The sequence below is a fragment of the Mchenga conophoros genome, linkage group LG1 (genome assembly GCF_057382185.1).
Source record: "Mchenga conophoros isolate Kocher_MC1m ecotype Shallow Benthic linkage group LG1, M_conophoros_male_GT1.1, whole genome shotgun sequence".
Classification (NCBI taxonomy): Eukaryota; Metazoa; Chordata; class Actinopteri; order Cichliformes; family Cichlidae; genus Mchenga; species Mchenga conophoros.
This window is the reverse complement of record NC_140526.1, coordinates 15,683,069-15,708,850: the sequence shown is the minus strand read 5'-3', so window position 1 is coordinate 15,708,850 and position 25,782 is coordinate 15,683,069. Positions and strand designations below refer to the sequence as shown.

Below are 25,782 nucleotides of genomic sequence, written 5' to 3'. Positions count from 1 at the left end.
AAATGTTAGGTGCTATTTCAGATGACATTTTCAGCTTTTCGAGACAGAAAAGGGAGGGGGGGATTTTTCTCATTGTGTAGGACGAGGTACAAGAGATTTTATTTTATTACCGAGTCTACAGTTCGATGCAGTCAGGTAGCTGTGGATGAAAACAAGAGCAGAAGATAGTGGACAGAACTGTGCTAACAGTGAAAAGACACGAGATGGCGACAATGCAGCACAGGCCCGACGATGACAGCGTTAGCAACGACCCCTGGCTGCTGCTGCCTGTGGGTGACACAGTCTTCACAACATCTCCGGCAAGGTGTCAGATGTTAGTTTTTATCGTTCGGCCACCCTTTTCAGCCGTAAGTGTCATGTCTCTCTTCTGTGCCGTCGCTGTTTCTAATGTCAGCTGATTTACAAGCTAGCTCCTTTATGTAACGTCAACGTATGTGTGCGTTTCAAAGGTGATCTAATGTACTCTGCTTGCGCTAGCTGACGTTAGCTTAATAGCAACATGTACGAAAACCAATCTGTCACATCAGCATCAAGTATCGATAGCAAACGGGTCTAACTAGTTACTGCATATTAACAGTCTGTGGGTCTAACACAAACAGTTGGTTATAAGCTGTTCTCATTTTCGAGCAGTTTGGCGAAGCGGCACTAGTCCGCAATGAAGCGTAACGTTAACATCAAATCAAGTGTAACCATTGCCACCGAGCTAATTTACATTTAACGTGTGCTAGCCTGTCATCTAACCCATCTAATATTCGGTTAAATAACCAACTTACAATTGCTAATCAGCTAATTTTTACGAAGTCCGTGTCAAAACGGGAAGTGACTGTTCCTGTCTGCTGGCAGTTCATGTGCTCCACGTTATTTTATGTCTTGCCTGGATAACATTAGCTTAAATATCTGGGGGTATAATATTAACCAACTTGTCGAGCTAGGTTTAATTAGGTTAGCTGCTAACAACACATTGGTTAAAGCAGGCTCGTCCAACTCATTTTCACCTATAGGGCCACATATATACATATACACATCGCTAAGGCGACCCAGACCTGCTTTCCCCCCCATGTAATCCGATGAAAAACATATATTAAAAAACAAACAAACGAATAATTGATCAATAGGATGCGATACCTTTAAAAAGTAAATGCATTGCAGACCAAAGTTTATCTAAAAAATAAAAAAGGAACAAAACACTCACATGTAAAGTTTTGTATTTAGAACTATTTTATTGTGCTGTTTATATTTCAAACAATTCATAAAAAAAACCTCTGGAAATACTTTTAACTTTCTATTTAGAAATAATACTAAGTAATAATTGCATCTTGATAAGCATATTGTCTTTATTTAGCACCTTCAAAAATAAAAAGGTTTACAGGACAAGCTAGGAAACAAACGACAAATAAAACACTTAAGAAAAGATAAAAGGGAAACGTGCAGCACAAACCTAAAGGGGAAATAGATGCAATTACAAATGAATAATAGGTAAAAAGCAAGTAGGTTTAAAAGCAAATAAATAAATAAATTAAAAATGATAACTCATAGTGGGAAAAGCTTGTTTATAAAAAGATGTCATTTAGAGGAATTTAAAAGATGACAGTGAGCTCGACAAACAGTGAGGTTCTTCTAAAGAATAGTTGTTCAAACAGAAAAATCTCTATTACCCTTGTTGATCTCAGCCGAAATTGTGGGATGGCCAGAATGGAGGTTATGATGAGGGGTGTGTAGTGTCAGAAGATCTGAAATATACTTCTGTACAAGCTCGGAGCGGGCCTTCTTAAAAAAAACTTAAAGTCCATTCTAAAATTATTAACCAACAGGTAACCAATGAACGAAACGAAATTATTACAATTCCATTGCAAATCTATCCAGTGGCCTGGGCTGGTCCCTAAAGTGTTTCAGTCGCAGGTCAAAGAGACTGCTCTGAACTGGAAAAGTGGCCAGCACTAATCCCCAACTTTTGGTGACTAGATGCATTTAGCTACATTGTATACAAAACCTATAGGTCAACATAATTGGCCATCTGCCTCCCCTGTCTCTATCACTGCTGCAGGTCTCATGTCTTTGCAGTGGTCCTTTCACAGGACAGGGTCTGTGTCTTCTTACACCTTTGTGTTTGTCCTTTTGGCTGAATTCCCTTTTCCGTTTGTCTTTCATAATTCATGGTCCCCCTGTGGAGTAAGGCCCAAACAAAGGAGGAGAGGATGGATGGTTTTATGGCTAAATGACTCAGTGGGAGAGGTGCATTAACAGATAGTGATTAAAAAAAAAGGCAACTCTTGTTTTTTTAAACATCATCAGCTATCCATGTTTCTCTCTAGGCTGGTGATTGTTTTATCTTTTAATGCCTCAGATGTTTGTTTGAAGCATGAAAACATTAAGACCGTACATGGGCATTAACGCTGTATACCAAAGGGACATTCAGAGCTTTCAACAATTATGTAACAGCGCTGTTTGTGTCTCAGTGTGATTTTAAGGAGTTTTATTATTTTTAGAGATATTAAAGCACACTTTGTTTCCCATACAGAAGGTTTCTTTTCTTGATTAAATATACAGAGCGGATGCAACATAAAGACAGGGTGGTGCAGCATCCCATAGGATTTCACCTCTATCTGTAGAAAGCACATCGCGGTGCTGATTGGTTCACTCATGCTTCTTCTTTGTTACCATATTTTACACACACGTCCATGAGGAATTTCATGGAAGAAGGGAATCAGAGTTATGTTTGGTGTGTCTATCCACGCATTCCCTTTTAACTCTCTAAATGTTTGGTCTTTGCCAGAGTAATGCAGAATTACAGGAAGAATAATTAGTGCTGCAGGAAACCAGGACAGCCTTATTCCACTGAGATAGGCTTTTATTAGCCATTTTGTTGAGGTTTGAGATTTTATCTTTCTGCTGAGTCAAAAAATGGTGAAAAATGTTGGTTGGTGACCAGAGGCAAAGTTGCTGCCCATCCAGTAATGCCTTAAGGGGCGCCATTTTTTTTTTCAATTTATATGAAAATAATAAGAAATATGTGCTGAAAATTTCTTTTTGCTAGTCAGACTTTTTCTCTCGTAGTCAGTTTTTGCTCCTTATTCACACTTCCTGACTCTAGATCATCTAATAATGTCAATTTATCAGTACTTTTGCTCTGTGTGAGCTGTTTTCTCACAGTATTTGAATGCTGACCTCTTATGTTGACATTAGAGAGTATAGGTAATATCCAGAGATTGGTTGCATTGAGCTTGTAGTTGAAACGCGTGCCAAACAGGAAGGGTACGAAACAAGTATTAGTGGCTGTTTTGTTTGCAGACAATACTGTTATTTGTGGTCAAAACATGGCAAAGTAACAACAAATATACGAGTCACACATGCCTGTTTGTCTTGTTCCCGTCTAAACATGCATAAGCTAGTAAAACTAAGTCGCCTGCCACTGTACATCGATTCAGAAGTGCATACAACAATAAACCAGAAATCTGTAAAACGCTGTCAGAAAGGGGTCATTCTTTTGGGCCATTTGTAGTGTTACTATTCTTTGGATTTCTCTGCAGCTTGATTTGCCTCATATAGACCTTATATATGTTATGGGATTGGGATATTTATCCTTTATTCCATTTGTTCCGGCTCTTGTGTAAATGTTATTGTGTCTTTTCTATTCTCTTTTTCTAGTCTGCACTTGGTGTCTCAGTTGTTGTCCAATTTTAATTGGTATTTGAAGAACTGTCAGATTGTGAGATTTTTACACCTTAATCCTAATAATTTAGCATTTAAATCCCTAGTTGGGCATTTTTTTCTTTCTAGAGTTTTCTCATAGCTGAAACCCAGATGTCGTGTTGTGGATCAAAACTGGTCACAGCACAAGGGCAATAAATGAACCATAGACAAACAAATTTGTAGTTTCCACATAGAGACCTAGAGGCTGTGTCTTACGAAGTGTGCGGTGTAGATCAGATTATTGTAATGAAGGAATTAAATGCAGCTGTATTTGTTTGGATGTCTTAATAACCAAATTATGTCATATTGTGAATGGACAGCAATGCGTCTTCTCTACGAACACACATTAGTGTTACCAGCTTTTTCATTAATTCATTTGAAAAATATATATATAAACAACAACTTTAAGCTGCATTTATCCAGGTCTTCGTTCATCTGTTGCATGGCAAAAATAATTTGTCAGGCTGTTAACAGGCACCCTAAGTCTGCTCCTCATGTCAGCATTATAAACCCAGTGATACATGAAGTCTGTTACCTCAGCAGGACGAGAAGCAGGCCCTGGAAGAGATCTTGAGTTCAAGCCACCCAGTGGCAGGACACATTTTTGTTTCTCTATTTAAGTTTTCAGCTTTTTCTGTCAGGTTTTTGTCTCTTAAAGGGAAAAGGGAGCAGTCTTCCAACTCATATCGTGTAATCGCTATGTAAATGAATGTATTTGTTTGTACACATCTAATCTACCACCGTACACGTAGGTGTACACAGGAGTGTTGCATCTGACGCATTCCTGTTTAAGCCGTATGGCTTGTTTGAATCTTTGGGAATGATGACAAACTTGTTTGTGTCCATCCCTTTGCCGTTCCTCGCTTTCACTGTCAGTGGAGTTTAACATGGTCTCTGCTTCTTTAACTTTATGCCTATTCTCTGTCTTATCTCCTTTATCTCTGCAGGCTTGAAGAAGGGCTTGTTCCAAAAGGTGGCACTGGCCCTCAAACTCAAAGGTCAAGCATTGTTTGGGTGGAGCTCAATGGATCATGGTGATGAAGGTTAAAATTCTTTTCTTGTCCAACAAGTTCAACAAATTGGATGTGATGAACCAGTGTAGAGGTTCATACTGTGCAGAATTCAGTTGTTTTGTGTAAGAATTTCAGCTGATTTTTGATTTATCTTTATCCTCTTAGATCAGTTTGAGAGGGAGGGTGGAGCAATGTCACAGATTCAGGGGGGCGGGGTGGACCTCTGTGATAACCTACCCAACTCTGAAGCCCTAGCTGCTCAAACCCGAAACCTCAATGAGACAAACACACTCACGCCAACTCAAAGTGTCTCTCTTTCACAAAATGGGGATGAGGGAAGATGTGGTTCCATCCAAAAAATCGGTCTTAACAACAATGAGAAGGAAGAGGAAATGGGACTGGGAAAGGAGGGATGCATAGGAAGAAACCAAGAGAAGGAAGAGGAAGATGATATTGATGAAGCGATGAAGGAAGACGATGACGAGGAGGAATCGGCGGAGTCGAGCTGTTTAAATCGCTGCCAGTCTCCAGACACTCCCATGACAGACTCTTCATATTCAGAAACTGGTAGGAGACTCAATGAGCTGCACACATAATCACAGAATCTTATTTCTGTTCCTGAGAACAGTGTCCTCAGCCTTCACCAGGAAGGCACTTCAGGTCTAAACAGGATTCATCACAGTGGAGGCATCACTCAAGTAAAATTGGTAACGCAGCTGCTGGAAGCAAGACTGTAGGCAGAGGGAGTGACTAAATGAAAAATCAGAACAAAGAGGATACATTTTATTTATATTTTTATTTATGATTTTGCTGACATTAGTCTATTTTTACAGAATTTTTTTCTATTTACTGTTAAAAATTATTATTAAACTTTAAAACCTGGCCACACTAATGTAAGTCAATGTCTACTCCCAAAAGGTCAAATCACAGCCACTAGTATATCCTTCAGTTTGTTTAAAGAAGCTACTTAACAAATAATGAAAAAAATACAGAAATTCCAACATGTTAACAATCCAGGAATATCTTTTTTTTAAAGTTATGCACGTAATTGATTTAAAAAATTCCAGTTTACAGTGTGACACACAAATTAAGTATTATAAAAAGTAGTTATTTAATTAGAAGTGTAATCTAGTTTGTTAAATGTTTTCCTGCCTACAATCTCAGCATGTAAATGCTAGGTGTGCAACACTTCTTCACAAATGCTAACTAAACACTCAGTAATATTAGTGTGTAGAGGCTGTGTTTGAAGTATTACTGCGTAACAATTCAAGAAGAATCCAGTGTTCTGCTCAGGATCAGGCTTACTGTTTAAATGCCTTTGGTGTAATGCATTAAGTGGTCAGCATATTGGATTGAGGTCAGTCTGTCTGGGGGTGATGATGTCATCGATCATGTAACTAGAAAAAGTGACTCAAGAAAGTGAACCTGAACAAATCTAATTGAGGGCGGCTGCATGTAGAGCGAGGAGGGTATCTGAGTAGAGGAATAAGTTAAGAGAAAGACAAAAGAAGTAGAAGACAAAATATTGAATCCCAAAATTGCTTAAATACAATAGAATAGATCAAATAAATAATGTTAAAAAATAGTATAATATATAAAATAAAACATGGCAATAAGGGTAACGCTACACAACAAGAGTTCAATTAAATAGAAAAATTAAAGGCAAGTAAAAGTAAAATATTAAATAAAATACAAAACTTGTGTGAAAAGTGTAGTCGAATACAGTAAAGTGAAATAAATCAAATGGCTCACATTAAACGAAAGGAAATAAGAACTCTGACATGTAAAAAACAAGCAAACAAAAAAACAAGCATATCAAATGGAAGATGACCTTAAAGTGGCTCAGAAAAACAAACTATGAAGTGTAGTAGACAGTGCCTTGGCCTTAACATTAGAGAATAGATGATCCTCTTCCAAATAGAGAGTAAGGCATAAGCACACTTAAAGTTTCTGCCACTGTCTGTGTCAAAACAGAGTAACACCACTTGATAGCTCACAAGTTCACTCCTGTTCACTCCTGCATTGGCGTACACACACATGCTGCAAACACACAAACAGCTGTGTCGGCAAGCCACTGCAAAACTGTGAGCTTAGCACAGCTCCCATATTTACATTTGTGTGTTTATTGGTTGTAAGCCTTAAGGCCTGCTAGCAGCCAGCATTGACTTATCTACAACTGTGTGTGTGTGCGTGCGTGCGTGCGTGTGTGTGTGTGTGTGTTCATGCACTGATGGAATAATAACAGGGATAATATATTGCCATAATGTATTTGTATTATGTAAATTGTGGGGAAACAGTCTGTTTATATAGTTGCTTTGTAAGGATATAACAGTTCCTATAATGTCAATCATTAAATTTTAAGATGAAGACTCAGTAAATAAGATAATATGGTTGTCTTTAGAGTTAGAATTAAGATTAGGGAAGAAGTCATTAGGGTAAGTCTCAAGGAACTTAATGTCTTCTGAAGTGATTAAAATATGACTGTGGTTATATACTCATAATCAGTTTGCTTCTCTGGAGGAACGTGTTGATTTTAAATTTTTTTACACACTGGCATATTTGCAGTTCCTCAGTAATTGTCTGTTTTCCTCTTATCTTTCTTCCTGTTTGCTAATTTCTTTATTTACATCCACAGGGAGCCTGTTGGAGAATCCTTATCCTTTTAGTCCTGGAACCAGTCCAGAGCCTACATCCCCAGTCATTCCAGCGGGCAGTCCAGAAACCGTATATCCCATCGGTTCAGTGGAATCGATCCAGAATGATGCTGAAATGGACACTCGTATGTCAAAAACTGGATCAGGTGCCTACTGCACGGCGTCTATCACCTGCACACATGGATCTGCTTTCAGTACGGGGCCGATGGATTGTACATCGCAAATATTAACCTCAGGCACTGAGCCTACATGTGTCACAGCAACTACTAAAATAATAGCAAAAAATACAAACTTCACTACAGAACAACTTACCTCATCCACGGAGCCTGCCTTAAACTGTGGGCCAAAAGGTGCTAGAGGGTCTACCGGTTCACATGCAGGATATAACACCTCAGCTACAGAGACATTTACGTTAACTGAGTTAGCAAAGTTTAACACTTCCGCTGTGAGTGCATCCCAAGAGCCCCTCAACTTCACCATGGGGATTACAACTACTGGAACAGACTCCACCTCCATCACAGGACCTTCATTATCAAATCAGGAATACATTACCTCCACTCCAGTGGCCACTTGTTTCTCAGTTCCCGCTTGTGCCTCAGGATCTATTCCAGGCTGTGCTCTGTTGGAGTCCCTTGAGCAGTTGGCACAAAGAGGAGATGACAGCCACCTTCCACAGTCCCTTCACCAGGTACTGCAAACACTACTGCCACTTACCATCACTGATTGCGTCTCATTTGAACTCACTGCTCTTAAATACTTTGTTGCTTTCTCTCATTCGAGTCTCTCTAAACTTTTGCTCTCACAGTTGTTAATAAATCAGTCAACCTCATAATTGCAGTGGCACTTTGTACCCTAAAGCAGGGGTGTGTTCAGTGACACACAAACTAAAATTCAGGTATGCATTTAAGTACACTAAAAAGCTTCATGCACACTAGATAAACACACAAATCCTGAGTGTTTCTATCTTCATAGATGCTCCCTCACAGACCTGCATGATTGAACATGCGGCTCCTGAGGGTGTGTGAATGTTTGAATATTTCTGTCAGTTTGATTATTAAATATCTCTAAAAGGCACACCCAGCCTATTTTTACTTCCAGGCAAACAGGTGTCTACATCTGCGTTCACACATTCACTGGAGCCTCAAACTTTTTTAGACATCACTTCTTGGCAGTTGCAGTGAAGAAGCAGGTGGATCAAACATTAAGTGGCCTTTACCCTGCTAGTTACATAGTCCAAAGTTTGAGACTGATCACGCCCGTGTACGAATGGATCAGGTAAAGGTCAAAACCATTCACAGTGAGTAAGTGGGGACCATTTGTTTTGCTTCCTATGAACAAAACAAACAAAAGCAGGTGCAGCAGATTTATATAGCAAAACAAATATCAGCTACTTACATCACCCGTATGTTTCTTACTTCTCCAGATATCGGGGCATCTGGTGAAGTGATAAACTCAGTTTTTGTCATTTTCATCACTACTGCTTTGATCTGTTGCTCGTGCTGAGGCTGCTGGCTTGTGGCTGTTTCTGAGCTTTGGATAGCTTTCCTTTGATAGCCTCTTTAGTCTGATTAGGTTTGTTGGTACGAACGTTATTGTGGTGGTTGCCCTACACCTTAGTTTCGTGAACTTTGTGTCTTCGCTTACAGTGAAGAGCTTCCACAACATGTTAGTAGATGACTGTGAGTGTGTACACGACAATCACACATAAATGAAAGGGACTAGCATGCCATTGGACACGTGAGGCTGACTGGCCGATCAGCAGTCAGGTCTGAGAATGCTCAGAATCTGCAAATTCAGGTCATTTGTTGGTCAATCAGGGCATCGCTACCCCTTTGGACTTGCTATGGAAAAGTTCTTAGGCTTTTCATGGGCGAGCTCACACTTAATGTCACTTCATTCATGAGCACACACCTTTTGTCTACATTACAAAAATAACACCCACTGGGAAAATGATTATAGAAGTTACTATTTTAAACATCTTAAATTTGTCTTTGTTCAATTTATAAACTATAAAGCCGCTCAAAGTTTTAGCTGCTGATTAAGATAAAACTGGATTGGCAAACTGAAAGGGCGCTTGAAGAGTGCAGTACTCCATTAAGTCATTTACCCTATCCCATAATTCTAAAGAGCAATATCTAGTGTTGCCACAATGGTCATGCGCCACTTTATTGGTTTTTGTGTTGCCCTGCTGACAGATCAACAGAATTACTAAAGGGGAACATACTCTGGCTTTGTTGGGGAGGGACAAATGGAGGAATGGCATAGCAAACATGCCTCTGTAGTGGGAGATTTACATCATTGGTGGTGTAAAAATGAGGGAGGGAGAGAAAGGCTGGGGTCATGAATGACTGCCAGCTTTGAAACCAGTGTCATTAGCATAAATATGAATTGTAGGACAACAAACAGAAAAGGAAAGCAGCGAGCAATGAGGAGAAACAAATGAGGCTCAAAGTCTAAAGATGACTGTGTGTGTGTTAACCACAGAGAAACATCCTTGGAGTAATTTCTAGACAGTCCAGTATATGTATAATCTTTAAACGCTCTTTGTTTGCTCACAAAGTAGAACAATGAAAACTTAAGGAGAAGTATATTTTAATTATTTATGTCAGTGAATATGTTATATATTAGTCATAATTGATGCGGGGACAAATAAATCCATTTTAAATTGATCCGTATTTTTGGTGCAACGGATGGTTATTTGCAGAAGAGACTGGAAACAGCTTTAAGCTCCTCTTGTATCTAAACCATCCCGGCACAGTTACCTAGAAAAGGTCACTGAGTCGTCACCACCCCGCACTTCATTAGAAATGCGAGAGCTTTTTGTGCCCTCCTTTCCTCCTCCTCCTCTCGCGCTCTCTCTTTCTCTTACACACTTCTCCTGTTCTGTTATCAGCTGAACAAGAGACACTGAAAAGAGGTAGAGTGTCGACCATGGTCTCTCGTTTTTTCTCCCTTGCTGTTTTTCTTTTCTCTCTCATTTTCACTCACTTGTGTGACTGACCTAACAGCTTACTTTGTTGTGTGTCACAAAGAGCAGATTATATGTTTTTCTTCAATGGCATGGTTAATGATTATAGAATTTATTGCTGCAGTAGAAGGACAGCTCTGTACTGTATTGTGTTTCTAAATTACATATTTGTATAATTTTTTTCTAGTTTTCTATATGGAAATTTTTGACACTTGTGTCATGTTGAGGAATCCCTCTACGTGAGGATTAGTTTCAGTCTGGTTTTAAACCTTAATTTAACCTGTTTCCTCAACATGCACTTTATTAAAAGCTGTAATCTCTCTCTCTACAGATTGCTGAGGCCTTTGTCCTTCATGGAGATTGTATCCTTGTGGTCCTGTTGGTGTGTTGATGGGGTGGCCAGGTTTTATTTTGACTTGTGCAAAATGTTTCTCACACTTTTCTCCTGTGTGCTTCTTGCCTGCTTGTCCGGGCAGATGTGACTCAACAGTAAGAAGGAAGGAAGAGACAGATTAAATGAGGCAAAAATGAAAAGAGGAAGTGTGGAGGAATCAGAGTGAAATCGTGCTTAAATCTGAGCTGGCTTTCAAAGAAAGCCTCAAGGTTTACGAGGTAGATAAACACAAAGAAAGATTAGCTCTAAATTTTAAACTTCAGTCGCCTTTCATGACATGACAAGAAAAATGTAATGCTGGAAGAATATTCTTTTCAGAGAAGGACAGATGAGTTTTTACTAGTTTCCATTTTTGCATTGTTTTTTATTTATGAATAAATGGGAAGTCTTTCACCATCTTTCAGTCTTTCATTTAGTAATTATTTTTTATTGACCTCAGTCTGCTGCACATGCAGCTCACACATTTGAAGTGGGAAATCCCAAATTCTGAGTCATAATTTTCAATGGGAACACCCACTCGGGTCAAATTTCCCACTCATGAAGTTATAGCATCTCTACCAGCCTCCCAACTTCACAATTTAAGAACAGCATGGACAGTAGTAAAACTTGTCATCTGGGCTACCATTGCTGTGTATTTGTGCCTCTTCAAAGAAACCGTATACAGAGCACTGACCAGGCTCTACCTGTCAATGTGCTGCATCCAAGTTTCTAAGCACAAACATACGATAGAGTTAGAAAAACTATAGCATTGTAAGTTTTCTAATTGGCTGATCATTTTTACGCTAGTGCATGACGCCATAAGATTTTTGAGGGATAAGAAGAGCACTTTTAGTTTAAAAAAAAAAAAAGAAGAAGAAGAAAGAAGCAAGTTTCGCCACGTGTCAGCCATTTTTATGCTTTTTTCTAGTTATTGAAGCATTTGTGAAATGACTTTAATTTCAATGGTCGCTGTGATATAAAACAGCATATTCAGAATTCAGAATCATTCAAACCTGATTAAAAACCACTTAAAATTTTTTTTGCTAATTTTGCAGCAGTGGAACTTCTACTATTACTACAGTTTAATTTCAGGATTGTTTGAGTGTCAAGTCTGTATTTTATAATTATGTTTTCTTCATTTTCTTGTCTTTTTTTTTTTTTTTGCTTACTCATTGAAAATACTCGTTATGGTTGCTTATTATTGTAGTGGTTCATTGTGCAGACAGTTGGCCTGTTTTTCAAGACGTGGACTGAATAAGTTCCATATAGCACATATACACAGGGAATACTTCACCGACAGAAAACTCAAAAATGCACTTGGAGTCAATGACGATTGAGTGTCAAACAGTAAGAGGAAGATGAAAGGCAGAAGAGCATGACTGAGAAAGAACTGGAGGTTTAATCTGATGAAAGATACACAGTGGGAGGGAAAACCAGAAAGTGTCAAAGAGTAGGGAAGCCAGCTTAGCTATGTCATGCATGTATAGAGGGTTAGTTAGAAAGAGAGAGAGAGAAAGCATTGAGCCACGTCAAAGAAGGATTGTGTTTTCGCTGCTCATATCCATAAACATGAGACAGAATCGTGCACTGCGTTCCCCCTCTGTCTCTCGTGGCCTTCCTCTCCGTCCTCGTCTCTCTGTCTCTCTGTCGTCCTTTTTTTCCCCCAGAAATACCCTTTTGTCAACTCTAATGGTTTTCAAACAGATAGCCACAAGAGTTTAAAAGTTACTGCAATTTTCAGCGTTCCCAGTGTGGTGTGATGATGTGCATGTGCGGAATTTTGATTTACTTATTTTTTACATTTCTTAACCTGTGGTGTTCAGACCAGCGGGCGTTATGGTGCATCCAGCTAGAGAGACACTATCACCAGAGAGTATTGGATAACCTGAATGCACTTCAGCAGCAGTGGGGTAACACACAACGCACACACCTGTTGACCTGTAGGGTCATGCTAGTAATAAACACTTTCTTCAATCCTAAGCATCAGGGAAGAAGCTGTAATAAAGTAGTGCTCATAATGTTTAAAAATGAACATGGAGACATGCAAGGTTGCTGTATTACTGAATATTGTGTTTGTCACTGCATGCATCAACACGCATGCTTAAAACAGCCTCACAGTATGATTTAAAGTCCTCATAAGAACAGGTCTTGCCACTCAGGAGCCATGTTGGTAATGCCTCTGAGCAGTGCTTTAGGCAGACTCATCTAAAAAAAAATGGGAAGAGAGCTGTAATTTAAATTGCCGTCTTTTTAAATTTAAATCTGTCTCATTTCACTAAAGTATTCAACCTTTTCGAAAGACTTAGCTTCTCTAACGTGTAAGTACACTTATCTGCATATTTAATACAATATGGTGGATTGTACAGAAGTGAAGAAGGTTCTTGAAAGGGAAGCAAAACATCTTCATGAACATTTTAAAAAAAAAAGTCCAGTTGCCCTCAACCTAAGCACTGAAGAGTAGGCACACATGTGTCCTGGTTGAGCTGAGCAGGAGCATTGTCTGTACTGTCATGAAATCCAGGAAACTTCAGTCATATACAGTAATACATATTTAGTATAGATTCAGTCACCATAATATCAAGTCACATGTAGAGTTATAAGCCGGTTTTTATTTGTTTTCTTACATAGCATATATTGCTAGTAACACGCTGGTACTAACTCTATCTCTGTGTGTTCTTCCATCTTAGAGAGTCAGTTTAAAACGACGCCCTCTGACCTGGCAGCTCAACATCTGGACAGTCTTAAACACATTTGCCAGACACACAATCGGTCAGTATGCACTTCTTTTCATGATATTTGTATTTTTAGCTTCGTCTTTGATGTCATCTAAACTAGGTGTTCTGTTTAGAACTACATCAGCCCTGATTGATCTAGTCAGCTAAGTCTAGACGATGCAATGATGTCACAAAAACTCAATAACAACGCAGCCAGTACACGCAGTACAATTCACAATACAATTATCAGTTGATTCCAAATCAAATTCCAAATCAGAGGCGCAGACATTATTATCGTCTGCGCCTCTGTGATAATGAGTGTGTGTTTTGTTTGAGTTCTTTTTTTATTAGCGGAGGACTGTGTAAAATATGTCCTGCAGTGCTATTGGCTCATGTAAGTGTCCCTCACCAGAGAAATGAAACCCCTTCTTGCTGTTTAGTTTTTTACTCAGAGTAGAATGCTTGCAGGACACACAGACTTTTACATTATATGACTGTGTATATACGTGTCTGCTTGAATCACTATGAGCATGAATATGTTAGTGTGTGATGTGCACTGCAGTGATAGATAAAACATATGGCCCCTGTCCGCTGCTGCTGCTGCACTTTCAGACATTTGAGCCATCACACTGCTAGGGTTTCACTCTGCTTAACACACACACATGCACACACACACATGCACACACACACATGCACACACACACACACACACACACACACACACACACACACACACAAACACACACACACACACACAGAAGAACATGCAGTATTACTAACACACGTTGTAATAGCAAGGGAAATGTGTCCAGGCTAATATTAGACTGAGAGTAGAGAAGGGTCATCCGTATTTTGCGTTTTCATTTACTAAAAACAAGAACTAATCGTCAGTGCTCCTTTGTTTCTCTCCTTTTTTTTAATAGACCAAGGAGTAGAGATGCTGAGGTAAGACGTGTAATTTTTGGTATGTGTGTCAGTGACAGGTAGTGAATGTGCAAGTTATGTATATTTTGCACAGACTGAGCGATATCAGTGAAATATCCATTTTATGTATTTAGGGCGCACATTGTCGTGTTCTGTGTTTAATTTGTAAAATTGATAAAGAATACAATGTTAAATAAAGTTACAAATTACACGTGTATTTTTTTTTTAATAAGAATTTGTGTATGCGGTTTCAAATAGTGTGCTTCTCTGAACTTCGTGAGAGCTGAATTTGAGGAAGTTGGTGCTCTGCATTCATGTACGTCAGGTCAGTGACTATTAGCTGCATGGTTATAATTTAACTTGAATGCTGTTTGGTATTAAGCTATGATATGAATAACCACTGTTATGTTGCTAGTGGCTCTCTTTAAATTCTCTTTAAAGTATTATTCTCAACTTACTGTTGTGTTACTAATAAGACATTAGGGTAAAGTTTGGCCTAGTTTTAATTTTTTACTGTGTGAATTTCAAAAAGTGTGTGTGTGTGTGTGTGTGTGTGTGTGTGTGTGTGTGTGTGTGTGTGTGTGTGTGTGTGTGTGTGTGTGTGTGTGTGTGTGTGACATACAAGTGTTTCTATCATACAAGTGTTCCCATTGTTAGGATTTCCTTTCTTCCTCAAACATTATGAAAGCAGATTAAATTGTAGAAGCAGAAATCTCTATTCTGCTTCTACTGTGTTTCAAAAGGTCCTAGGAATTAATTTAAATTTAAAAACCGTCATTTCCAAAGTATTGACATCATCCTATTGAAAAGAGAGAAACTGGACATAGTTGCGATTGTGACACACTCAAACAGGAGATACAATGCAAGGATGAAAATGTTGTTATCAGATCAAGAAAACCTGTTTAGTGTAGCTGTTGTTGAATTCTTATTGAAGAAACAATTACTCTAAGGTAAAAAGTCAGATACAAGGAGCTTCCACTTCAGTATACACTTAAAGTCTATTCTTATTTATGAGTATTTATATTAGTTTATTAGAGGCTTTGGGTTGGTCTTAAGTTGGTTTTAAGTGTGTTACTGATGCCTGGTTTTATTCATTTCTGTTAAAACTGTGTTCTCTGATGCAGACCATCAGGTTGAAGGAGGGATGGAGCAAAGAGCTGAAGACACCTCTTGTTCAGTCATGCCCTCCGTTAATTTGACTGATGGTCTCAGTTCCCCTGAGATCTCCGGCAAGGACAGGGAACACCCACCAATGGAGTCAGAGGGGAGAAATGGTTTCCATGGATCTCAGCTCACTGATGAGCAAGGCAATGACAGAGAGGGAAGAGAGGCAGAAGGAGGGGCAGGATGCACCATTTCAGGAAACGGGCTGCACCCCTCTACAGCTGAAGAGTTGGATCAGTCCAAACCTGCAGAGCAGCAGGGACAAGATTTAGGTCCAGCACAGGAAACAGAGGCAGAAGAGCAAGAAGAGGGGGGTGACGTGGAAGAGGCAACGGAGGCTTTGGAAATGGAAGATGAGGGAGAGGAGGAAGAAGGGGAAGAGAAGAAAAGGGAAGGGGTGTCCTCCGTGAGTCAGAAAACTCTCCCAGTAGAGACTGTGTGCAGCGGGGCAGAGGTGGAGATACAACAGCTGTATCAGGATGCCCGAGCTCAGGAGAGGCTACATGTGGAGACGCAGGTATATATGATTTTGGCTACTTAAGACTCACTTCATTTAGCTTTAACATATTTTTATTACATATATTTAAAGAAACAGTTAAAGGAACTACACAGTTCAGTCAGTATCTGTTATTAATATTATCTAGGAGTTCCTTCTTTGGTTGCTAAAATGTATCACTGTTAAAAGGCCCAGTCAGTACCTGTTTTCTTCCGTTGATGAAGTTTGCATTGCTTTTGGTACTTTGTGTTGGCCAATTCAGTTTCAATAAGATCAAACATAAAAAAAAAACATAAACAAACAAAAAAAACCCCATAAAAACCTGTTTTAAAGCAAATGCAGCCTCCTTTGTCTTTGTTTATGGGGACAATAGTATTCAAAAACGAAAGCAAATGGAACAGTTTTCACTGCTTTCATAGGACTCAGTCAGTGTTACAGCAGAGTGTGTTACACCAGAGAGCAGAGCAACAAAATGGATTACAGCTTCATAACTGTATATTGACATTTAAGTTATATCTGTATCCTATTACTGCAGGAGAGCACTAAAGCCTCCCTGCACCACGAGGTAACCCTTCCTCACGAGGCTCACATGAAGCAGCCGGAACCACATGCAGAGATGAAGGAAGTGGAAGAGGAGGAGGACTATGATCTAGACCAAGCTGACATCATTAGAGAAGCTCCCTCTTTGGATGCAATGGCAAAACTCATCACTGTAGAGGAGGTGAGTACATGTTGTTAGTAGATTCACTATTTCCTTATGTCTTCGGTGACTGTGCATGGACTGTATATTAAAGATGGACATGGCGAACATCAAATCACCCCCTGCTTTTTGAAATCTTGATTTGATGAAACCAGCGCTGAGCAAATTTGGATAACAGTGTGGTGTATTATAAGCATCAGTTAATGCTAGCAAGTTTAGTTTGATAGAATGTACAGATGCATTGCACACATACAGATGCCTTTGTACATTAGGTTATGTAGTATACAAATGTAATGTTGGCATTTAACTTAAATTGGATAATTCTTGGACACTCTGTTAGTCCAATAGGATGAAAAGAAAGGCATGTTATTGTCATGTAATTCCTATCATTCAAATCAGCAACTTAACTTCTCCCTAAAGGCTGAATTTAAAAAATGCATCTGTGTTCAGTCTTATTAAAGGTTAAATTAGGTGGAAACACCAGGCTGTAAACAGATTTTGTCTGCTGGACATTTTACATTCTCGTCTGTGTGGATTGACTCAGTTTGTGTTTGCCCTTCTAGGCCCTCCATTGTCAGAGGCATGTTGCTATGTTGAAACAAAGCTAATGCCATTGCCTAACCATTACTGATACCCATGATGGATTTATTTTGTTGATGTGAAACCCAGTTTGACATTTAACTACTCTCCACCAAGAAAAAAACAGAGGCAGTAGTGAGGGCAACACCTTGTTATGTTTTTTTAGTTTGATTTAATACAATGTCTTTTTGTTCCAGCGGCAAAAATAATGCATATAAAAATAAAAACTGCTTATCTGTGGGGGTGATATGAAATGAGACATTTATCATTCATGGCAGAATTGTAACATTTGACCTACATGAACCACACCCTTTTGGATGATATAATTATTACCTCGTCAATAAGCACAACTGCTGGATGAAAATTAATTTGCCACTGTAATCTGTATTTGAACAGCTTTTGCACTGTACTTGGCAACATCTAAGCTCTAATGTGCTTAACTTCTGTCACAAGGAAGCACTGACAAAAAGGTTCAAAACTCAGCACTGCTGATTGTGTGGTGTGCTGCCACCTGGTGGACATGGCTGGTGTGGTGCACGCTCTGTAAGACTCAGTCTGAGAGTATGAAAAGATTTAATGATGTAAATATAAGTTGTGCTTATACTGATTGATGTGTCTACCCAGGCTAACATTTCTGGTTGTTCTTATGTTTCTCAGGTATCACCCGCCTCTGGCCTTGTCTCCATATTAAAGAAGCGAAAGGTCTGCGTAGACGACGTGAGTGTTTCTTCTAGCTCAGACCCTCGACCTGAGAAGCCCACTGCCAAACGACGTGTCCGCTTTAAAGTTCCTGATGACCACTATGAGCCTGGTATGTTTTTTGTCTTTTATTGTTGACGGTTAAAGTTTCGTATCGCTCTATAAACACAGAAATAGTGTAAGAGAGCAGTGGCTGCATTTCTAATACTGGACAGGTTAAATTACACCAGCTGTGGCAGTCCATTGTGAGAGTGTTTAAAATAGTTGACGAATTCCAGCAAATTTCCAGCACACATTAATCCTGTGTATTTATCTCTATAACTCTCTGTATCTCTTTCTCTGTAGATGTCGGCAGTGGCGACTCCTGCCTGCTCCTCTTCCTGCTTTGCCTGGTTACTGTTTTTATCAGTGTGGGGGGCACCGCCCTTTACTGTGCTTTGGGCGATGCCCAGTCTTCGGTCTGTCAGGACTTCTCCAGAAATGCAGACTTCTACATTAACCAGATACAGCGTGGGATAGCTCAGATCCAACACTGGTTTGCTCCTGGGTCATAGCAGAAAATGTGGAGCCACTGACCTTAGTGTTTGTCACTGTAGGTTCAATGTAGTCTCTGCTACTTCCTAAAACAATGTTTTTGTGGTCATGGTGCCAGGCAGTCACTATTTATCTGTTATTTATCTGCGGAAAGTGACTGTTATTGTCTGAACATCTATATCAGATACAGCTGGCGTTTCTAAGCCTGCTCCACTGCATTTTTAATGCTCTGTGACTACAGATCCAGAGTTCACTCAGTCATAGGTCGAATGTCTCTTTAAAACACTAGATTGAAAAGGTGATCAGACAGAGTGAGACTGCAAAATAAAGTTGTCAGTTTTATTTCTGAACAGAAAAATAACTGAACTGCAGCCCTTCACGATCTTTTCCAAATTAAGTATGTACTAATTTATCAAGCTAAAAATAAAATTGCAGAGAGCTAGAATACTTCCATTTAAAAATTACTGACAGATAATCAACCATGACTGGATACAAACTTGCTCACACTGCTCTCCCAAAATCAGTTCCCTGAGACACGTAACACATGTAAATGTAAATATTGCATAGACACACACACATGCAGTTTGTTAACTAGGGAGCACATAGATGCCCTCGACACACTGCACAAATGGGAAGAGGCCCAGTGGGTATTTTTAATAACATTGCAACCACTGCTGTTGCTTTTATTCTTTTATTCTTTCTTTCTTTCTTTCTTTTTTAAAATTTTATCAAGAACAAATTTTTCTGTGGTCTCCTACTTGGAATGAAATCTTTACGTCTTAATTATGTCTTAAAGTTTTGAATGAATGTATAGATATTTGAATATTGTCAGAAAATATGCTGAGAGGAAGGGGTATTTTGGTATTTGTCATAACTGAGCTGCTAATGGGAAACAGTCACATCAACTATGTTCTATTAGGAAAATGGCATAAATCAGTCAAAAAAATGACCCTCCTGACCCCCTCCGACCCCCCTCACATGTCCTTTTTATTGCATTGACTTTAGTGTATTTAAATGAAGGGTAAGCAAAATGTTTGCCTTCATGCTATGAATGAAAAATGTAGATATATATTTTCATGGGTTGAGTCCTGCATCTTTGTTAGCTGTGCAGCTTTCTATTTCTCCCTGTACATATTTGATGTGGTTGTCCTGTTGCCACCCTCTTCTGTGTAAAATACCAACAGCGGGTTAACAGTGAGCAGACATCAGTTTGCGGACTTAATTGAGGCAGATCTGTCACTGTGTAGCACATGTACAGAAACACAGTGCGCCTCTGTACATATTGTTGAATGGATGTCTAACTTGTTGCACATAAGATCGGTACAATTTTTTTTTTAAAGATATTGCAATATTTCTACAGGCATTATTCTCTCAGTTCTAAATGCAGACTTGATTTAATAAAACAAAATATCCACTAAATATTTGCACAGACCACTTGAACAGAAAACACTCGACTGCTAAGTGGGTGTGGAAATATTTAAGTAAACAAGGAGACCTTTTTATAATTATGTGGAAAACAATAATTGCTCAGTGTATGTAATTTGTTCAGGCCTTGGTTTTGATGGGATCATATGAAGCACTGTCTGCCTGTGTGTTTTTAGGGATTCTGGGCATCACGCTCTGTTATTTTTTCAGGGGTTTTTTCCCCTTATCTTCCAAAATAACTTAACTACTCTCAGTCTTCCGTAATAGTCCACTAGATAACATTTTTGCCATTTCATTTGATGACTTTGAGTCCTGGTTTGACATGGAGAGAAATTTGTGAATGAAACCAACCCTTTATTCTCACACCAGTGCTTTAACTCTTATGTTCTGCTCATTGTAAAGCACATTTTAGTCTTACTGAAATCAGTTTTACAGCTTAATTTCAATTTTGCCTTGTTATTTCAATGTGTACATGCAATGTTTGGTGTTTTGTTTATTGGCTGTTTTTCTTTTTGGTTATTGTAGTAGTGGATGCCATAAAAGTCCTGGAAAAACCACATATCCTAAAATCTTTTCAGGAAGTGAAGAAAGCAAATCTCTGTTTAAGGCGGACAATTCGATTCCTACCTTACCTATGCATCCCTAATAGACAAAACAATATTCTCTGTCCTTTATGTCACTCACAAAACCCTGATGATTGATTTTTAAGGATATGGGGATATTTTTCCAGGACACAGGGGGTAGCAGACTCACTCTTGTTTTTATTTGCACATGTCATCTGGCTGGTTCAGATGATGATCACTCAGAAATCATCTTATTTAATCTTTCAGATGAGTTTAATTATTTATAATTAAAATAAAATTAGGGATTTCGTGTGTAAGTGGCTAAGAGAAACATGTTGTCCATGTTGTCAGCTTGCATCAGATTACCTGATTCCACAGAAAAATGTATTCCCAAATGCTTCTGAACACCATCATCTAGGCCGAAGATTGTTTCTGTTTTTATTATTTTGCCCCGCAGTTTGTCCTACTGCTGTCAGTATCACCTTTTTGATGCAACGATTGGTACAGATGTTTCATCTGTAAGCATGATATGAATAATCATGTCTTTTTTTCCCTGTTGGTTTTGCAGAAAAATCTTATAAAACAGATGAATGAAATTCCACAGTTCTGTGCATGAATTTTGTCCCACTAAAAACATTTTTATGGATCATTTGAGTCTCTTATTTTATTCTCACAGATTTTTGTTTTTGTTTAAAAACAAAGAACATCTCTTCCTTGTTAGCCCACATGTTATATTCATTTAAAATAGTTTTTATGAGAGCTTCCATTTTTGGCTTCTTTTTTAAGGAGAACAACAAAATGCTAGTGTGCCAGATGTGGTGAAAGTTTCTCCATTTCAATAAAATAACTAAACAAATAATAACAATAAGTGTTTATCTCTGTGTTGTAACAATAGTTAATTTTTTATTTTATTTTAAAGCATTATTATAAATTCATTAAAGTTTTTATGGTCCCAAATTGCACATAGAAGCAATATGTATAGAGACACCAGTCAAACCAAAAGGTGTTTTTCTTTTTAAAAATATGCACACACACACACCGGTTGCTTATTTTCATGCAACTTACTGCTTATTTAAAACTACATTAACATAAAGCTAAAGGCATCACGCTCTTTGGCCGTTAAAGGACAAATTAGATCAACCGTTTTCATAGTTTGCTAATCCTTCTTTTAGGTTCAAGGTTCTTTATTTGTCACATGCATAGTTATACAGGTATAACACAGTGAAATGTAGCCTGACACACTCCTCGACATGTGCAAAAATTGGGGGGGGGCTGTAGAGGAGGAACATTATATATATATATAACACCCAGCACGCCCCTGCGGGCGGTTTATCCTTCAAGCTCGGGTCCTCTACCAGAGGCCTGGGAGCTTGAGGGTCCTGCGCAGTATCTTAGCTGTTCCCAGGACTGCGCTCTTCTGGACAGAGATCTCCGATGTTATTCCCGGGATCTGCTGGAGCCACTCGCCTAGCTTGGGAGTCACCGCACCTAGTGCTCCGATTACCACGGGGACCACCGTTACCTTCACCCTCCACATCCTCTCGAGCTCTTCTCTGAGCCCTTGGTATTTCTCCAGCTTCTCGTGTTCCTTCTTCCTGATATTGCTGTCATTCGGAACCGCTACATCGATCACTACGGCCGTCTTCTTCTGTTTGTCTACCACCACTATGTCCGGTTGGTTAGCCACCACCATTTTGTCCGTCTGTATCTGGAAGTCCCACAGGATCTTAGCTCGGTCATTCTCCACCACCCTTGGGGGCATCTCCCATTTTGACCTCGGGACTTCCAGGTTATACTCGGCACAGATGTTCCTGTACACTATGCCGGCCACTTGGTTATGGCGTTCCATGTATGCCTTGCCTGCTAGCATCTTGCACCCTGCTGTTATGTGCTGGATTGTCTCTGGAGCATCTTTACACAGCCTGCACCTGGGGTCTTGCCTGGTGTGATAGACCCCAGCCTCTATGGATCTTGTGCTCAGAGCTTGTTCTTGTGCTGCCATGATTAGTGCCTCTGTGCTGTCTTTCAGTCCAGCTTTGTCCAGCCACTGGTAGGATTTCTGGATATCTGGATATCAGCCACCTCCTCTATCTGCCGGTGGTACATACCGTGCAGGGGCCTGTCCTTCCATATATATATATATATATATATATATATATATATATATATATATATACTGACATAAAGACAAGAAAGCTCCTTACCATGCATGGAGGGTTTCACCCCAAATCCAGCACCCTGAGGCTGTACGCTAAGCGGAAGGAAGGGGGCCGGGGACTGGTGAGTGTCAGCACCACAGTCCAGGATGAAACAACGAACATCCAAGAATACATTGGGAAGATGGCCCCAACTGACCGAGTGCTCAGTGAATACCTCAGGCAGCAGAAACCCAAGAAAGAGGAGGGAGACGAGGAACCATCATGGAAGGACAGGCCCCTGCACGGTATGTACCACCAGCAGATAGAGGAGGTGGCTGATATCCAGAAATCCTACCAGTGGCTGGACAAAGCTGGACTGAAAGACAGCACAGAGGCACTAATCATGGCAGCACAAGAACAAGCTCTGAGCACAAGATCCATAGAGGCTGGGGTCTATCACACCAGGCAAGACCCCAGGTGCAGGCTGTGTAAAGATGCTCCAGAGACAATCCAGCACATAACAGCAGGGTGCAAGATGCTAGCAGGCAAGGCATACATGGAACGCCATAACCAAGTGGCCGGCATAGTGTACAGGAACATCTGTGCCGAGTATAACCTGGAAGTCCCGAGGTCAAAATGGGAGATGCCCCCAAGGGTGGTGGAGAATGACCGAGCTAAGATCCTGTGGGACTTCCAGATACAGACGGACAAAATGGTGGTGGCTAACCAACCGGACATAGTGGTGGTAGACAAACAGAAGAAGACGGCCGTAGTGATCGATGTAGCAGTTCCAAATGACAGCAATATCAGGAAGAAGGAACACGAGAAGCTGGAGAAATACCAAGGGCTCAGAGAAGAGCTCGAGAGGATGTGGAGGGTGAAGGTAACGGTGGTCCCCGTGGTAATCGGAGCACTAGGTGTGGTGACTCCCAAGCTAGGCGAGTGGCTCCAGCAGATCCCGGGAATAACATCGGAGATCTCTGTCCAGAAGAGCGCAGTCCTGGGAACAGCTAAGATACTGCGCAGGACCCTCAAGCTCCCAGGCCTCTGGTAGAGGACCCGAGCTTGAAGGATAAACCGCCCGCAGGGGCGTGCTGGGTGTTTTTATATATATATATATATATATATATATATATATATATATATATATATTAGGGGTGCAACGATATTCGTATCGATATTGAACCGTTCGATACAGTGCTTTCGGTTCGGTACGCATATGTATCGAACAATACAATTTTTTTTCAATTTTTTTTTTTTTTTTTGTGTCCCGTTTGGATCTATAGCCATCAGAATTGTTGTCTTGAGGCCAAGAAAGATGCCAAGAGGATTTATTTTAAGTGGATCATCATATTGGTCCATTTGATTGACCTTTATTATAATTATGAATTTATTTTATTTTCAGTTGCAAACGGGACAGACATGACTGTGGGATAGGACAGGGGGAAAGAATGAAAGAAAGAGGGGGAGAGAAAGAAAGAAAACCAAAGGGGAGAAAAAAAAAAGAACAATACAAAATTTGTAATTTATTTTATCAACTTTCCTTCTGACGATGCTGTCTGTGTTGAGCGCTCAGTGAATCTGCATTTGACTACTCCGCCTAGGCTCGAGAGTGCAGCCTAGGCGGAGTAGTCGAACGCAGATTCACTGAGCACTCAACACAGACAGCATCGTCAGAAGGAAGAGCGCAGGGCAAGCTAGCGAGACAGAAGTGGACCTCCCCACCCTCATTCAGATCTGGCATTTGGAATTATTTTGGTTTTCATGTGACGTATGACCCTGAAGGTAAGCGAGTCATGGACTAAAGTAAAACAGTATGTTGGATGTGCCATGCAATGCTCAATTACATGGGTGGGAGCTAGTGTGTTAGCGCAGTTAGCTCGTTAACGTGTTGGCCGTGTTGGCCGTCTGTATAGGGTAGCTCGTTAACGGAGATTTGCCGTGTTGTGGCGTTAAGGTTATTTCAACGAGATTAACCTGAAAGCACTAGTGGGAACACAACGAATATGACTGCACATTTACACCGACATCATCCTAGTGCAAAGACAAAAACAACAAGCATGCATACTACAAACTTTAGCCGAGTCATTTAGACAGCTGTTAGCACAGGATTCTCCTTATGGAGACCTGATATGTTTAATATGCTGCTGAGAATATAGCCCAGAAGAAGCGGATAGTATAGCTTTTATTTTGGAAAGAGACATTTCTCTGTAATAAACTCTCTTTTCCAAAGATGAGTGATTCCTCAATCAGATACAGGGCTCGCAATATCGCTAGCCCGATGTCCCGGGGCTATCTCTGCCCTGCCCGTCGGGCTATTGTAGGAAGGAAAAATATATGTCAATGCTTTTGCATTCTTTCAGAAATGTAGCTTGGTAATTATGTCATTGGGTGAGCCACTGTCAATATGTGACATATTGAAATCGTGTTTGAATTTGCGCTTGTTTTTTTGCTTTCACTTTGCAATCGTGCGAACTGTGTATAGAGAGCGACAGCACTGATCTGTGAGTGATGATAATTTGTGCACCAATTCCTCTGAAATCATCTTATTAATCGTTAGCTTACTATGCAAACATGACAAGTGAAATCTCCCGCAGCTTAAACATGTGAGAGGTTGATCGCGCAGAGAATCGCTGAGCTTATGTGAGTGCGGCAGGATATATATTTCACTACGATGACCTGGATGACTGAGAACCTTCACAGACAGATATATATTTTAGTTCTGCTGAGCCAAATAAGACAGGTCAGGGTGAAGAAGTGACAGCCAAAGAAAAGCTTACCACAAAACGGAGAAGTTATGACAAATCAGACTATAAGGCAAAAAGAAAGTGCAGCTTTATGGTTTCATGGACAAAAGAATTTCTGTGGCTGCAATATGACGAGCTAAAAAGCAACACGCACAAGGGTTAGGGTTAAATTTAAAAACTGTACTTTTGTGTTAAAATATATATTTATAATTTTAATAAATGACAAATTAAAAAGGCATGAACATTTTTTTTTGTATCGAAAAAATATCGAACCGTGACACCAAAGTATCGAACCGAACCGAACCGTGAATTTTGTGTATCGTTGCACCCCTAATATATATATATATATATATATATATATATATATATATATATATACACACACACACACACATTGGGTG

At 39.7% G+C, this 25,782-nt stretch overlaps 1 protein-coding gene across 2 annotated transcripts; it reads left to right on the top strand.

Annotated features, from left to right (window-relative positions):
- The first annotated feature begins 14 nt into the window (after positions 1 to 14).
- Positions 15 to 21,145, top strand: cnsta (consortin, connexin sorting protein a). Of its 2 annotated transcripts, none has more exons than XM_085267595.1 (13): positions 15 to 347; positions 4,638 to 4,733; positions 4,869 to 5,270; positions 7,339 to 8,045; positions 10,657 to 10,687; positions 12,522 to 12,608; positions 13,386 to 13,467; positions 14,336 to 14,357; positions 14,595 to 14,652; positions 15,461 to 16,017; positions 16,532 to 16,717; positions 17,933 to 18,086; positions 18,320 to 21,145. In XM_085267595.1, the coding sequence occupies exons 2-13, from the start codon at positions 4,715 to 4,717 to the stop codon at positions 18,526 to 18,528; spliced, it is 2,514 nt and encodes an 837-aa protein (XP_085123721.1). In that variant the 5' UTR covers positions 15 to 347; positions 4,638 to 4,714; the 3' UTR covers positions 18,529 to 21,145. The 2 variants fall into 2 exon arrangements, with proteins under 2 accessions (XP_085123721.1, XP_085123716.1); XM_085267590.1 differs by having other exon boundaries at positions 14,595 to 14,661.
- The last annotated feature ends 4,637 nt before the right edge of the window (positions 21,146 to 25,782 follow it).

What these genes read in the sequence shown, in the direction of transcription:
- cnsta (XM_085267590.1), top strand. An exon ending in TGCACTTCAGCAGCAGTGGG is followed by an intron (nt 12,609 to 13,385) that starts GTAACACACAAC and finishes CTTCCATCTTAG; the next exon opens with AGAGTCAGTTTAAAACGACG. An exon ending in TGATGACCACTATGAGCCTG is followed by an intron (nt 18,087 to 18,319) that starts GTATGTTTTTTG and finishes CTTTCTCTGTAG; the next exon opens with ATGTCGGCAGTGGCGACTCC.